Here is a 16,710-nt window from a genome sequence, read left to right on the forward strand (position 1 = left end):
ACATCTTGTGCACAGCCGTGTTAACACTTGGGCCACCATCTCAACACGTGTTTTTGTGTGCTATGTATTTGTCATGCATACTTGGCGGTGTCCTGTCCTGTTTCACTCAGGAATGTTACAAATTTGCTCAAATAAAAATAAAAATAAATTTGAAAATTTCACGATTTGAAGGGCCAGGATATTCGAACATTTATTGAGAACAAATCGACTGCAAACCATAAGCACAAATAGTATTTTTCTCTGGCTTTCATTTACTCTAGCGCGACATCCACCAGCACGACAGCTAGTTGTGCGACTCCACTGGGGACTAAACTAGCGCATCATCCACAAGCCCGACATTCCATTAGCGCGAAATTTCACTGGCGACATTCCACGACAACCCTTATAGAGTGACATTTGACCACATACCGCCACCAAGCGAGCGTGTGTGTGATTTTGAGTAACCGTGTGTGTGTGTGTGTGTGTGAGTGAGTGTGTGTGCGTGGTGTAAGTGCTTGGATGCGTACGTGCGTGCGTGTGTATGTTTGTGGACATACGTGTGTGCTTGTGCGCGCGCAAGGTGTTGTCATAGCTGTCGAGCTACTCGCGCAAGTGGAATGTTGCAGCCGTGGAATGTCGCACTAGTGGATGTCGTTTCTGTGAGCTCCTGGAATGTCGCGCTAACGGACGTCACGCTAGTGGATGTCGCACTGAAGACATGAAACCTTCTTCCTGTGTGTGTGTGTGTGTGTTTTTGTCTCTCTCTCTCTCTCTCCTCTCTCGTATACTGTCATAGTATTATCTCTCTCTAAAAAAAAACCACCCACCGCATATAATAAAGGCAAAACTGAAAACTCGGGATCAGTCATCATCGAGACTAGCAATCTACCGTTTGATAGCGTGCTGGACCCAAAAAGTGCAAGTCTTGGGTCAAATCATGATAGTCAAAAATGTTATTCTTTTTTTTTGTATGTGGCGGGAGGGGGGTTGTTTAAGGTTTTTGAACAAAAATGGGGAACACATGAAGCAATGATTGATTTTTTCCATGTATTTTACTCGTCAAAATCAGCATGCAACTTTTCCAAAATTGACACATTTCCTAGAATTATGAACTCATGTGACACTTACATTTACTAACACAAGTCTTCCTCTTAACACTTTCTACCCCACCTATGTTGACAATTTTATTTTTAGCCGAGACCAGGTGTGCTGCAGCAGGTCACTCAGAATTGTAGTAACTGTGAAGTAACTGTGTATCAACACGCTGGAATGCAGGCGTTATATGGACGTTACAGGAAGAGACTGAAGCTAACAGTCTGAGCGGATATATGCGTACCTGGTCAGATAGAACCATATGAGTAGGTACGGATATATCCGTACCTGGGAGACAATGAGTTAAGATAAAATTATATCAAACAAGTCGCGTAAGGCGAAAATACAACATTTAGTCAAGTAGCTGTCGAACTCACAGAATGAAACTGAACGCAATGCCATTTTTCAGCAAGACCGTATACTCGTAGCATCGTCAGTCCACCGCTCATGGCAAAGGCAGTGAAATTGACAAGAAGAGCGGGGTAGTAGTTGCGCTAAGAAGGATAGCACGCTTTTCTGTACCTCTCTTTGTTTTAACTTTCTGAGCGTGTTTTTAATCCAAACATATCATATCTATATGTTTTTGGAATCAGGAACCGACAAGGAATAAGATGAAAGTGTTTTTAAAATTGATTTCGACAATTTAATTTTGATAATAATTTTTATATATTTAATTTTCAGAGCTTGTTTTTAATCCAAATATAACATATTTATATGTTTTTGGAATCAGAAAATGATGGAGAATAAGATGAACGTAAATTTGGATCGTTTTATAAATTTTTAATTTTTTTTTACAATTTTCCGATTTTTAGTCATTAATTAATTTTTAAGCCACCAAGCTGAAATGCAATACCGAAGTCCGGGCTTTGTCGAAGATTACTTGACCAAAATTTCAACCAATTTGGTTGAAAAATGAGAGCGTGACAGTGCCGCCTCAACTTTCACGAAAAGCCGGATATGACGTCATCAAAGACATTTATCAAAAAAATGAAAAAAAACGTTCGGGGATATTCCCAGGAACTCTACACACACACACACACACACACACACACATACACCACGACCCTCGTCTCGATTCCCCCCTCTACGTTAAAATATTTAGTCAAAACTTGACTAAATATAATAAAAACACACCAGAAAGCAGACCTTAAACTTCCTCTTTCAACGGCAAAGCGTTACTCGTATTATTGTTTTAATTCTTTATATTTTCCTTCTTCGTTTCTGTATTTATCGGAAGCTCAGGCAGTCTGACAGATGACAGCGGCGTCCTCCGAGTGTAAGCAGTTGTCGCTGCCAATGTTGGTCCAGCACTTGCCCAGACTGTTCTCGTCTCCCGTACAGTGCACGTCATCCATGTGGATAGGACCCTGACCCTTCCCGTACGCAGCCTTGCTCAGGGCTACCCCGCCTCTGCAACACAAAGCTCTGCGTCACGCTGCAGATCGGACGTCATGAAGAAAAGACAAAGAGAGAGAGAAACATTCAACATTAACCTCAAAAAGCATTTGGATGTTGAACAGGCTTAGAGACCCACTCCTTCCCCCCCGCACCCCCCCCCCCCCCTCCACCCCCGGCCCTCATTCAATTCCCTATCACGAGTTAGCGGTAACGAGTTAGCAGGAAGGCGTTCTCGTAAAACCTGTTTCTAATAATTATTATACGCAGTAAGCTGCAATCTCAGATTTGCAGACAACATCGATCCCACAGGAGCTTAATTATGGGTCTCATGAACAGATTCGTTGCAAGAGCCAGTGTGAAGAAAAGTTCAAACCGGGCGCGCATGTGTGTGTGTGTGTGTGTGTGTGTGTGTGTGTGTGTGTGTGTGTGTGTGTGTGTGTGTGTGTATGTATGTGCGTGTATGTGCGTACGTGTGGGTGTGTGTGTGTTTGTGTGTGTCCCGATCGTATCAACAGTATCTGTCTGTCTCTTTGTGTGCGTCTGTCTATGGCTGTGCATGCGACTCACGTCAGTCCTAGAGATCTACAGACAACACCGGCGTCCTCGTCAGCCCAGCTGTCGTCACAGACGGTGCCCCACATTCTGTCGATCAGCACCTCCACTCGCCCTGCTGTCGCGTTGCCGTTCGCCAGGCGGATGTCCTGGAGGTCCACCGTTGCGCCTGAGACAAACGAAAGAAAGCAGACCTGTTTACCCCAGAAACTTGATGTGTCAAAATAGTAACAAGAGACTGCAGGTGAGAAGAACAACAACAAGATAACAGTGAAAATGTACTCACCAGTTCCAGAAACACGAATAATTAACAATTAACAAATGTCCATGTTAATTGTTCGTGTTTCTGGTACTGGTCAGTGCATTTTCACTGTTATCTTGTTGTTGTTGTTGTTGATGTGTCAAGTCAAAAGATGGTTATCTGATGACCAAAATAGTAACCCAGTGGTTACAAACGCCAACATTAGCAACACAAACCTAATTTAAAGCACATTTGAAAATCGTAGTCTGGACTCAAATGGAGTATTTCTTTCCCAACATTCTAAAAAAAAAGTAATAAAGTACTCCAAAATAGTAAGGATAAACAGGTCTTTCGGAAACCCGAAACTCGGGGCCACACTTTGTTTGAATAAAATAGTTCTTAGCCTTATTAGCTTGCTTGTTCCACTGTCGCAGTCACCGTCACTTTTTAATTACACAAAAAATAGCACACTTTACGGAGCCTGCAAAGAATGAGCCATCAGTGACTTTGGCAATAGAAGCAACTGAAGATAAAAACTTGGAGTGATTGTTCTTCAACGGGCGCCTGCGCTTGACGTCTGCTTCTTCGTACAGCGCTAGTCAACGGTGGCGTGATAGTCAGATCTACCTGAACTATGCGTGTAGATCCGTCTCGTGCCATGTGGATGCGCGATGATTTGGCAACATCACTTTCCTGAATGTGCTTCCAGATTTCAATCTCATATAGTTTTTATTACTGTTTAACCATTTGACAAATATGTAAAATGTATTAACTAGACCAAAACTAATGACGAGAAAATTCAACTCGATGTGGTTTTTTTCTGAGCAGAGATGAAGATAATTTTTTTTATATAAGTTTTTAATGTGGATGCCAAGACTATTTTCCAATACTTTTCATTTGTTGTTGGTTATGCTGTCGCTGGTAATTCCTTGACATTTTTAGAAATTCAGCTTTAAGTGTGAGTCACAGAGCACAGAAAGTTTGTGTTTTACATTTTACTCCAACGTTACCACGCGATTCTCCAATTAGAGGCTTAGATCAACAGTGTCTTTTTTCGCAGAAATTGCCATACTCTAATAAATCCTATAATTTGACTTGTTTGACTATGACATACACCGATTAACAGTTCCGCGGCCATTTTAGATTCGCACATGCGCACATCTTTTTCTACGAGCACTTTTGCTTCTTCTTCCTCTTCCGTTTTCCTGTGTTTGAGAAAATGCTTTCTTCTTCCTGTTCCTGTTGATTTGAGAAAGCGCGTAGATTCAGTCGGCAGAAAGTGCAATTTTGTAGTCTTCCAGCCCTGAAGTTGCTTTTGAGTGTTCGAAGAAAGAGTGTAAAGGTTCTAAGGATTACATCGGGCACACAAACACGCGATTTTCCTTTTTTCCCCCGTTGATTTGAACGCGTGCGCAGATCGTTTTTTTGCGAGAATGTTTGTACGTCTTCCTCTTCCGCTTTCCTTCTTCGTTCCATGTAAACGCCGAAACTGTTAACTGGTGTATTGACAGTAGCCTACATACCTGTCGAGACACGAAGCGACGCCGCTGTCAGGAGGATTGCACACCACAACATTGCCATGGTTGAACAGCCTCCAACACAATGATCGTGTTTTTGACTTGCTTGTAGCTGCCTTCTGTGTTTGTGTGTTCGTTTCACCACTGTCACTGATCACACAATCAAAGTCTGGTGCGTGTGTCACGTATATTGTTATTTCCGTCATGCGCAAGAGGCGTGTTCAGTTCCAAGCGTTTAATGGATATTCGATATTGTGACGGCTTTCTGGCTCCAAAACCGTATAATTAATATTTTCACTTGAAAATAATACATATGTAATGATAAAATTAAAATTTTCATGATACAATTACAAATGTCAGGGAAAATGACTAAATATTTTCCCAAGATTACGTGTAAATTTAAGTTGCTTCCCTTGCTAATGTATACTCGTAGAGTTACTTGCCTTGATTGCGACGGGCTAAGCTTACATATGTTCTGCGCGAACTTAGAATCCGGTTTCATTCTAGAATGGACCGGGTCCAGGTTGGAATTCTAACCCTGCGCAAGTACAGGGGTGCCATTCTAGAATGAAACCCTTGAATAAAGGGGGCCGTAATGTTTGTAGGTAAGACAGAGTTGTCTTCCCTTGAATTATCTCCACCTGCACCTTCCCTTTGATAAAATGGGGCTGATTTGTCTACCCCTGAAAAAAATCCTTTGGCGATCTTGCGATGTCATGTCATGTCAAGAAAGTTGACACTCCTGAGTACGCAATAAACAAAGGCAGACCATAGCAAGGGGGACTACCAGGGCGGTATTGTTTGCAGGGCAGTTGTTTTTGTGATGAGAGCCGGTTGCGGCCGCTTGCAATGTCAGCGCTGTCTCCCTCTCGGAAATGTCCGGTTTTTTGACAATTTGTTTGACAGACAGACAGACAGACGGTCAGACCGACTAACCGACAGACAGACCAACAGAAGGACAGAGTGAGTTATAGAGCTGTTGTCACAGGTTTAAAAAAAAGTTGACATTATATCTTCACAATTCAGAAGACCAACTTCATGTATATGAATAAGATTAAAAGTTACAAGCGAGATCGGCAAAACACTGTCAGTCCGGAAATTTCCGTTCGTAGCGATCAGTGCTGAGTGTCTCTCAAAATCGTAATCACTTTCAGAACATCACAATCCCAATTCACGATGTCTTTGAGTAAAGTGTAAAAAACCCGAAAAAAAACCCAACCAAACACACAAAAAACAAAAACAAACAGAAAATCCACATTTGTGGCTTTGGCTGTGTGATAGTCTAACTGAAATGACTATTCCAACTTGGACCCAAATTCCAACCTTGCGCACGGCCGATTCTAGAATGGACCAGCAACAAGGGTTTCATTCTAGAATGGCACCCCTGTACTTGCGCAGGGTTAGAATTCCAACCTGGACCCGGTCCATTCTAGAATGAAACCGGATTCTAAGTTCGCGCAGAACACATCGACTAAAAGCCGCGGGATCAGGACACGCGAGGTGAGTTTCTCCACAAAATTACAAATCTCTTCTCTTAATTAGTAGATTATCACATAACTTTTGTTTGCACTTTGAACTTAGGTGTTGTAGCATCACATCATCGATTTTTTTCATTGATTGCATTTACGTGTGAATGTTGAACTGTGATTATTTACACTTTTTCAAGCGCATTTTTGTAAATTTTGACTTTCAACCTTCACCACTAAAAATCACGCTTTCGGACAAAGCTACAGACAATTAAGATGTAATCAATGATTATTTATTGACCATTGGGTTAAATTTTATTAGCTAATGTTACATAGTTACTTAATATTTTACGGATATGCAAGGACACTAAACAGTTTGACGGTTGCACACCACGGAAAATCCTTGTACAGACCGGTTGTGCGCCACGGTAGTCATCGGTTGTGCGCCGTGGAAGTAATTGAAAGTTTAAAAGGTTTACTTTAAGGCTGCAAAATCGCTTCTGAACATTGTACAACAAACATCATGCCATGTAATGGTGTACAGTGGCCAGCAAAAATATCGCACCAAATGGGAAGAACGGAAATGACTAAAATTGCTTTGAACGAATCAGGAAATTACCTCACATTTTAACGGTCCTAATTAGATATGTAAGAACTCTTCATTTGCTAACAGATTTGGTATCACAAGAAAGAGGGGACTTTCGTCTTCACTATGTTAAAAATTCATGAGTGTAGTATACTTGATTGTATTAACAAAAAACGTTTGAAAAGTGTCCAAATTGTTAGACATTTCCTCTCTTTCTATGTGGTGCAATAATTTTGCTGGCCACTGTGCAGGTGGTTTGACCCGGATAGTGTACAGTCCCAATAGTTTCATGGAGACAAGCACTTTTTTTAGGATGGTACTCACACTGTGATATTTCTAATTTTCTATGGCAGATGGAGTCCGGCCCCTGAAATCACCTGTCCACTGCATAAACCATGGATGCGAATCAGCCCCGCTTCATGTGCTGGTATTGTTCCGAAAAATGTTAAGAATTCATCACCCATTACACCCCACTGAAAATGTGAAGCTTCGCATTCTTCGGCTTGACGATAAAGCCTATTGTTCAAAAGACTCTCTCTCTCTCTCTCTCTCTCTCTCTCTCTCTCTCTCTCTCTCTCTCTCTCTCTCTCTCTCTCTCTCTCTCTCTCTCTCTCTCTCTCTCTCTCTCTCTCTCTCTCTCTCTTTCTCTCCATGGGCGGATCCGGCCCCTCTCTGCCGGGATCGGTGGGGGGTGGTAGCCCGCTACCGTGGGGGTTGCAAAGAAGCAAAATTTGGAGTTATCGGATCGTAAAAAAGTGGTGGTGGGGGGCTATAAAAACATAAAAAAAACAAGAGCTGAGACATTCACCTAATATAACTTGATATCACTGGCAAATTTAGAAGGACAATGTCCCATGGTGCACAACCGCTGGTAATCAAATATTGTCGCGACGTGCAACCATGCCCTTCCATGGTGTGCAACCGTCAAACTGTTAAGTGTCTTTACATATCCGTAAAATATGAAGTAACCATGTAACATTAGCTAATAAAATGTAACCCAATGGTCAATAAATAATCATTGATTACATCATAATTGTCTGTAGCTTTGTCCGAAAGCTTGATTTTTTGTGGTGAAGGTTGAAAGTCAAAATTTACAAAAATGCGCTTGAACAAGTGTAAATAATCACAGTTCAACATTCACACGTAAATGCAATCAATGAAAAAAATCGATGATGTGATGCCACAATACCTAAGTTCAAAGTGTAAACAAAAGTTATATGATAATCTACTAATTAAGAGAAGAGATTTGTAATTTTGTGGAGAAACTCACCTCGCGTGTCCTGATCCCGCGGCTTTTAGTCGATGCAACCGATCCCGCGGCTTTCAGTCGACGCAACCGTTTATACGGCGTGTTTAAGTTGTGCTTATCAATTTCTGTTTTATATACCGGCATATATATATTATATATATTTGTAACTGAGCTGTTTTCGTATTCCATTGTGATTTATTTAAATCAAATATGCTCTTGTTGATGGTTGATGGGCTCATTTCAAAAACTAATTGGCAATTTCTGTCAGAACTTGTATTTGTAGCAAATACAGGTATTTTTAACAGTGGGACTTAATAATTTGGGGACCTATAAGGCTATAAAATTGCATGTTATTAATCACTATCCTGTACTGCTTGTTGTATAAGTTGTGATAAAATAGTTTGGTTTTGAATGCTTACAATACAATTGTTATTGTATTGTATTGTATTGTAAGCATTTATTATGTACATGTTATTCTTAACATTTGTTGTTTTTGTCACAATGGATAATTATTGTTTATTTATTTGTGATTTGAATACAACATTCATTACGTACATAAGAATGTTAACAATTGTTGTTTGTGTTATATTGGATGATTTTTCATAACTTAATATGCAACAGACTTTGCGTGTATGTGTGTACAACCATACAATGACACAGGCAGCACTTAGAGACACATCATTGCATGAGATTGTTATGTGTCCGCATTGCCTTTGAGTTTGTAAGATGAGGCAGAGACACTAACAGAAGAAAATATTGAACAAGCAGTTATATTTGTTCAAGTGTTATTTTACTCGCAGAAGCCTCGACCCTGCAAGTGAACTGTCTTCCCTGTCTTCTTCGTCTGCGTGTGCATGGAGTGGATGACCGACTGTTATGTTCATCAAATGCAAGGCACACAGATGGCGTTGTCCTCACCAATTGACAACTTGATTTCATCATTTTCTCCATCTGTCATCCTTGCACACCATCAGCTAACAATTGTATTTTTGTTTCTGTTTGTGTGTGTGTGCTAAGGTTCCATCAACTGAAGCAGAATGGCTGGAAATCCAGGCCAAGTTTCTGCAAAAATGGGATTTTCCTCAATGCCTGGGAGCCTTGGATGGAAAACACGTCGCCATCCAGCGCCCGAAGAACACCGGCTCACGCTACTTAAACTACATGCGCTTTTTCAGCATTTGAGCTTTTTGCCATGGTGGACTCAAACTACAAATTCCTGAATTTTAAAGTTGGGTGTGAGGGTCGGGTTGGTGATGCCACCATTTGGAACAATTCCCCCCTAAAACAGCTCATGGAAACGGGTCAGCTGAGAACACAACCCCGCCAAGCTACCCTAGACAGGAATGTTGAGGTTCCAAGCGTCGTTGTATGTGATTCTGCCTTTGCTCTGAGTCAGTTCCTCATGAAGCCCTATCCAGACAGGCATATCACAAGGGAACAGAGGGTCTTCAAGTACTGCATCAGCAGGGCAAGGCGCAAGGTGGACAATGCTTTTGGCATCCCGGCAAGTCCATTTGGTGTCTACCAAACTGCCATGAAAATGTCACTGCAGCAGAAAGCTAAGGTCATTGTCCTTGCCACGCTCGCACTGCACAACTTTTTGTGAGCAAAAAAGACCAACTGTGGTGCAGGTGCTGTCGACTATGAAAAGGGGGACAATCATGAGGTTATCCCTGGAAACTGGAGAGTCAATCAACATGCCCACATGCAAGGCCTGCAGCCTGCACTCGGTGGCGCTCAAATTGACCAGCATTTACAGGGAAGAGCGATGCGCGATGGTCTGAAGGACTACTTCGCGGGACCAGGTTCTGTGCCTTGGCAAAATGTATGTGTTTGAGTGATGTAACATTTGTCAAAATAGTCTTGATTATGGCCTTCAATTAGCATTCCGTGTCTGATTTTTCAGTTTGTTTGTTTGTTTGCTTAACGCCAAGTCCACCACGAAGGGTGATATCAGGGCGGTGCTGCTTTGACATTTAACGTGCGCCACACACAAGACAGAAGTCGCAGCACAGGCGTCATGTCTCACCCAGTCAAATTATTCTGACACCGGACCAACCAGTTGATTTTTCAGTGAATCTCAACAAGGATCCATGTTTATCTTAGATTTAAACTTTAAAATGTTCTCAAAATGTTGTGCAAAGTTTCTGAAGTTAAGGCTTTTGAATGTTAGTGACACACGTGTGTGTATTGATAACCTCGAGACAAGAGCTTCATCTCCTTGATCATCATGGTTTCGGCAGTTGATGGACTTCTACTGTGCATTATGACATTCTAACATTATGACATTCTTCTTCTTCTTCTTCGTTCATGGGCTTAGACTCCCACGTTCACTTATGTTTTTAGCACGAGTGGATTTTTACGTGTATGACCGTTTTTACCCCGCCATTCAGGCAGCATACACCGATTTCGGGGGAGGCATGCTGGGTATTTTCGTGTTTCTATAACCCACCGAACTCTGACATGGATTACAGGATCTTTTACGTGCGCACTTGGTCTTGTGCTTGCGTGTACACACGAAGGGGGTTAAGTCACTAGCAGGTCTGCACATAAGTTGACCTGGGAGATCGGACTATATCACACCGGTGACACTGTGACGGTTCCCCTACGCTTTGTGTCCGGTGCCCTGACCCTTTGTGTTCGGTTCCCACTCGGTTCCCACACGCCAAAATTCGCGGACAAAACATCCATTTATGGTAGTATTACGCAATGTTGCTCTCTGAGAATGGTCTTGTTAGATCTGTGAGTGTTTACACTACATGCCTAGGTGCTGTTGGATTGAAGGTTTTTGATATTTTAGCCGTTATTAGGTAGAATGCCTTCCACTTTACTGCAAAACTGCATAATTCGTAGCATCGGCAAGAAATATCCTACCAAAAAATGCCTGCTTGGAACTGTCGTTGGTCCAGCAAAAAGTTCAACATGTCTGTAGCAGACAGCCCAAGTTTCAAGATTGTAGGGCCATCCAAACAGCCGTAATAATAAAAACAACAAAAGTAGTCAGTGAAATTGGCTGTGTTCGGTCCCCACACACTTTTGTGACGTAGGCGTGACGGTTCCCATAATTCATTGTGTCGGTCCCCACTTTCTGTGTCGGACCCCACTTTCGATCTAATTTCTCTGTGACGGACCCCACAACCAGCCTATTTTGTGTCGGTCCCCACACCTTCTTGGATTTATGACTTGCCGGTTACTTGTATCATTGTATTCATTGAATCTAATTGTCTCGGAGTTATTTTTCAGCAAAAACCGGCAAGGCAGCACCTTTTGTGATACCAAGTAAGTCAGATGACATCAGTATGTGTGTGTATGTGTGTGTGAGAGAGAGAGAGAGAGAGAGAGAGAGAGAGAGAGAGAGAGAGAGAGAGAGAGAGAGAGAGAGAGAGAGAGAGAGAGAGAGAGAGAGAGAGTGAGAGAGAGAGAGAGAGAGAGAGAGATTGACACCTTTCCAGATCACTCCGGTTATGCGACACTACCGCGAGCGTCACTACCGCGTGTCACACTACGGCGAGTACGACACTACCGCGTGTAACACTACCGCGTGTCACACTACCGCGAGTACGACACTACCGCGAGTATAACACTGCCGCGTGTCACACTACCGCGCGTACCACAACCGCGAGTACCATAACCGTAGAGAGAACGCATGCAAACTTACTTCTTGTGAGTTTGTGTTCTAACGGCTTTGATTGGAAGCAACCCATTCTATATGTATTCTGATAGTGTGTTCTGATCGTTTTGAGTTCTTGGTTAGCATGACAAACATTGAATTAGTGTTCAGAGAACAGACCAGGCCTTTTTGTTTTATATTTCAAGGAAACATTTCAACCTTTGCCTTCAGCCATGGAAGTCATAAAATGACACGCGGTAATGTTATACTCGCGGTAGTGTGACACGCGGTAGTGTTATACTCGCGGTAGTGTCGTACTCGCGGTAGTGTCGTACTCGCGGTAAGTTCTGTTTCCGTACCCGCGACAGCGGCACCGACAAAAGAAAACGCGCGCAAACGCGTGACGTGTTTCCGTACTTGCGTTTTAAACATGCGGTAAAATCTGTAAACTCCCGCGTTGCCGCGCGACAACGCGAAAAAATCGCTCCAGGACCCTTTCAAAAAAATCGCGTCGCTTGCCGCTTGTCGCGCCGCTAACGCGTCGCGCGTGTGGAAACACTCCTGGTCATTTTCTATGTGCTTGATTTTCGTCGCACCGCTGGAAAAACGCTATCGCGGGTACGGAAACACAACTTTAGTGTGAGACGCGGTAGTGGTACTCGCGGTAGTGACGCTCGCGGTAGTGACCAGCACCCGATCACTCCACATAAACGCTGGTTCTGGTTGCATTGTGCCGCTGACATACAGCTACAGTAAAACCTGCATCTAGCGGACCCTTATTTCGGCGGACACCTTAGCATAACGGACAATTCAAGTGAGGACGGATGTATTTTACTCTCAAAAACACCTTAAAAGAGCGAACACCTCAAAGGCGCGGACGCGGACACCCTTTTTTGGTCCCGATTGGGTTCGTTACTTGTCAACAACGGACAAACCCTTGAAGCAGACAGCTTTTAGCAGACGCTGGTCCGCCATCTTGGTTCTGCAAATAAAATCTCGCTGGCGATGTGAACGCGCGAGAAGCTTATTTTGTAAGCCAATGACAGCACTTGAAAGAAGTTGATTTTTGTATGGTGCACGCTCATTGGTCGATGCCGTGAACTCACAAACATTTCGGGTTTCTACTTTCTGTACTGTGATGCATCTTCGTCTCATCCTTCGTCTTCGTCTCATCATGCCAAAACGAAAAAAATTGACTTTAGAAGAGAGAGTCGATGTCATAAAGACCGTTCAAAAAGTTGCTGATGAGCTGAATTGAGGAAAAACTCAAATTTCCAACATAAAAGCTGATCGAACACAAATTCTCAGTCAGTGGGACTCCGGTGCCAGATCGACGGCAAAATGTGTTAAGAGAAGAAAAACAACCTATGACGAGTTGAACGAAGAACTCTTCGAGTGGTTTTCAACAGCTCAATCAAAGAATCTTCCAGTGAATGGCCCATTGCTTCAGATAAGAAACCGATTGCACCTCTCTCTCTCTCTCTCTCCTTTTCTTTGGATAAAAAAAAAATTAAAAAAAATTGAGGGCTTCAAAACTTTGAGTTTTAATAATCACTGTGGCAAAAAAGAATTAGTGACTGTTGGGTGTTTTTTTTCTCCAAAAATTTTTTGGCGCATTCATATTCATAAGAAAGGACACCTTGCCACAAAGGACAGTGGCAAGGCTCCCCAAGAGCGTCCTTTGCTCGCAGGTTTTACTGTAATAGGATTTTTACACCCCCGGTATAGGGGTGTGTATAGGTTTCACTCGATGTGTTTGTGTTCGCAAGTAGATCTCAAGAATGAACGGACCGATCGTCACCAAACTTGGTGAACAGGTTCTATACATTCCTGAGACGGTCCTTACAAAAATTGGGACCAGTCAAACACACGGTTAGGGAGTTATTGGTGGATTAAAATTATACAAGGCCTGGTATAGACGGACACCCCCGTTGGTCAAAGGGAAATAACCATTCTCACTGCCACCAACTGAGAAGGTTATTTCCCTTTGACGGGGGTGTAGTTCCTATCGGAGGAATTTCTTGTTTTAATCCTTTTGTGGTATTGCTGATGATGCTGAACATGTATTTTACTAGTTTACCAATATGTATCTTTGACCCTGATAGCCTACGAAAACGGAGCAATCATAGCCCAACATTGGCCCAATGCTGAATTTATTGGCGCGGTGTTGAGCCTTAGTCGGGCCGTTGTCGTAGGCTGTCAGGGTTTATGTAGCCTTGTTCCATTGTATTCTGACTGTCATAAAGTAATTAATTTTAAGAGAAAGCAGTCATGAACACAAGGAGCTGGGAAAAGTTGCCTCTTACAACAAGCGTGAATAAAGACACATACTTGACACAGGCAAGTACTCTTTTTTTTTTTCAATCACCACTAGAAGTCCCTGGGCAGCATTTTGCTCTGAAAACTGAATCTCACATACGACAGGTGGATCTTTTATTTTAAAAATGTGCCAAATTGCATATCTCCAAGGCCTTAAGACTAAGAGTAGATATTGGGAAGGCCAGTTCAAGAAGGTGTGGGTGGATCAACACATAATTTGCTGGTATACTGGGAACCGTCCCAGAGATAAATAATGTTATATATTATTTGTGGCATAAACTAATAAAGTTAGTCTCTCTCTCTCTCTCTCTCTCTCTCTCTCTCTCTCTCTCTCTCTCTCTCTCTCTCTCTCTCTCTCTTTCTCTCTCTCTCTCTCTCTCTCTCTCTCTCTCTCTCTCTCTCTCTCTCTCTCTCACACACACATACACACACATACTGATGTCATCTGACTTACTTGGTATCACAAAAGGTGCTGCCTTGCCGGTTTTTGCTGAAAAATAACTCCGAGACAATTAGATTCAATGAATACAATGATACAAGTAACCGGCAAGTCATAAATCCAAGAAGGTGTGGGGACCGACACAAAATAGGCTGGTTGTGGGGTCCGTCACAGAGAAATTAGGTCGAAAGTGGGGTCCGACACAGAAAGTGGGGACCGACACAATGAATTATGGGAACCGTCACGCCTACGTCACAAAAGTGTGTGGGGACCGAACACAGCCAATTTCACTGACTACTTTTGTTGTTTTTATTATTACGGCTGTTTGGATGGCCCTACAATCTTGAAACTTGGGCTGTCTGCTACAGACATGTTGAACTTTTTGCTGGACCAACGACAGTTCCAAGCAGGCATTTTTTGGTAGGATATTTCTTGCCGATGCTACGAATTATGCAGTTTTGCAGTAAAGTGGAAGGCATTCTACCTAATAACGGCTAAAATATCAAAAACCTTCAATCCAACAGCACCTAGGCATGTAGTGTAAACACTCACAGATCTAACAAGACCATTCTCAGAGAGCAACATTGCGTAATACTACCATAAATGGATGTTTTGTCCGCGAATTTTGGCGTGTGGGAACCGAGTGGGAACCGAACACAAAGGGTCAGGGCACCGGACACAAAGCGTAGGGGAACCGTCACAGTGTCACCGGTGTGTATATGGCGTGGTAAAATCCTGTTGATTGTCAATGTCAGAGACGTGGTTACGGCCATTACTTTGTATATTTGGCTTCGAGTTTTGTACCATCATGTTATTTCAATATTTCATAGAGGTGCATATTTTCATAAAAGCAAACATTCTTGAATCTAAACCGAACTGCTGTGTATACTAATAGTTACAACCCGTGTACTTTGGATCGATGATTTTCGCTAAAATTCTTCGCATCTGTGACTTTGCTTTTGACTTGAACAGATCGAGATCGGCTTGGGTTGTAAATCCCCTACCCAGACATGAACAAGGTGACTTAATAATCAGTTATAGCCTTCCACCAATGTGTTTGGAGAACAGTACTAGCGGTGGTTCAATGAATCGCCCGGTCCGAGTTAAAGGCATACTAACGCACTCCCGTGTTTACAAAGTGTAGTTTGCCCACAATCGATGTCAAACGCACCATAAGACCATATAATGACGATACGTCACCATGCGCGGACCATAATACATGCATTACAGCTTGTTCTAGCCTCTGAAAAAGTGAGGATGTCAACAAAGCCGCGATGTTCTCTCCCTTGCATCAACGTTACATGTGTTGCCAAATCTATAAATAGGACGATCCAGATCAAAATGAAAATTCAAATATCTCAACATTTAAGGGGTCCTAGACCACAATATTTTGCAGGGAACTTAATTTAGTCTGTCTCCAGCTGTTGGTAAAGCAATTAGCGTGTATAGTCATCGAGTACATATGGCTTTAATCTTCTTTCGCTTATTTACTGTGGTGACACGGAGGTGGGGCATGAATACTGTCGCTTACAGGAAATGTCAAATATACGCTGACTTCCACACACAATCTTTGGATAGGAAAAACTAGGTTACATTATTAGAAATCATCTGTTATAAGAAATGATTGTGGTTGTTTTTCTCCCGTTTGCGCCTTTTCTTGGAGAAAATAACTGGTATGAACTGAGTCTAGTTAAATTTACAGCTGGTGCAATGTGGGGGACAAGATGTTATCCAGGCAGACTCGAGAGCTAGACAGGCACCTGAATCAAACGTTGGGGGGTCCAATTGACTCCTGAATAAGTGTGCACATTTTAATAACCGAACTTAAACAAGTGTTCAAGCATCTGTTATTTTGACTGAGGAGGAATCCGAAGCTGCATGACTGACTTAGCGGCAGTCCCAGGGCTCCCCATAGCGCGCGTCCCTGCGTCCTATACGCACTAGAAGCCGAAAACACGCACTAGAAATATATGACCCTCCACCACGAAATGAGTCGCATGTCACCTCGCGCGGTTCTGCGCTAGGCTTAATATAAGTCCGGGGAGTGTCTGGTAACAGTGTGAGGGTCACCTTAGTCACAGGCTTATAACTCAAACAGTTTTTGCTCTTTTTTAAAACGGTTTACACCCCTGGATAGAGCATAACAATATCTTTAGGAAAATGTACAAATATGAAAATCATGCAAAGGTGACATGCGACTCATCCCGTGGTGGAGGGTCACATATATGGAGGGCGTCCCTGGACGCACTAGATTTTAAAAGA

General features: G+C 42.6%; 1 protein-coding gene and 1 long non-coding RNA gene across 2 annotated transcripts in view; both read right to left on the minus strand.

The window, feature by feature from the left end:
* The window catches only part of LOC138975310 (uncharacterized), a 243,064-nt gene extending 232,419 nt beyond the window's left edge, over window positions 1-10,645 (minus strand). Inside the window, exon 1 of the long non-coding RNA XR_011458616.1 lies at window positions 10,565-10,645. This is a non-coding gene — a long non-coding RNA (uncharacterized lncRNA). The remainder of the gene's footprint in view (window positions 1-10,564) is intronic.
* Window positions 2,128-4,970, minus strand: LOC138975307 (neurotrypsin-like). The gene is made up of 3 exons (XM_070347962.1): window positions 4,786-4,970; window positions 3,037-3,190; window positions 2,128-2,481 (listed from the first exon to the last, which is right to left on the minus strand). Exons 1-3 carry the CDS (start codon window positions 4,841-4,843, stop codon window positions 2,310-2,312), a joined length of 384 nt encoding a protein of 127 aa, XP_070204063.1. The 5' UTR covers window positions 4,844-4,970; the 3' UTR covers window positions 2,128-2,309.
* Window positions 10,646-16,710: the final 6,065 nt, after the last annotated feature.

This window comes from Littorina saxatilis, linkage group LG9 (genome assembly GCF_037325665.1).
Source record: "Littorina saxatilis isolate snail1 linkage group LG9, US_GU_Lsax_2.0, whole genome shotgun sequence".
In the NCBI taxonomy this organism is placed as follows: domain Eukaryota; kingdom Metazoa; phylum Mollusca; class Gastropoda; order Littorinimorpha; family Littorinidae; genus Littorina; species Littorina saxatilis.

Coding starts and splice junctions, on each gene's coding strand:
- LOC138975307 (XM_070347962.1), bottom strand. CDS start 4,843: ATGGCAATGTTGTGGTGTGCAATCCTCCTGACAGCGGCGTCGCTTCGT. Junction 3,191..4,785: donor GTCGCTTCGTGTCTCGACAG/GTATGTAGGCTA, acceptor CGTTTGTCTCAG/GCGCAACGGTGGACCTCCAG. Junction 2,482..3,036: donor TGTAGATCTCTAGGACTGAC/GTGAGTCGCATG, acceptor TTTGTGTTGCAG/AGGCGGGGTAGCCCTGAGCA.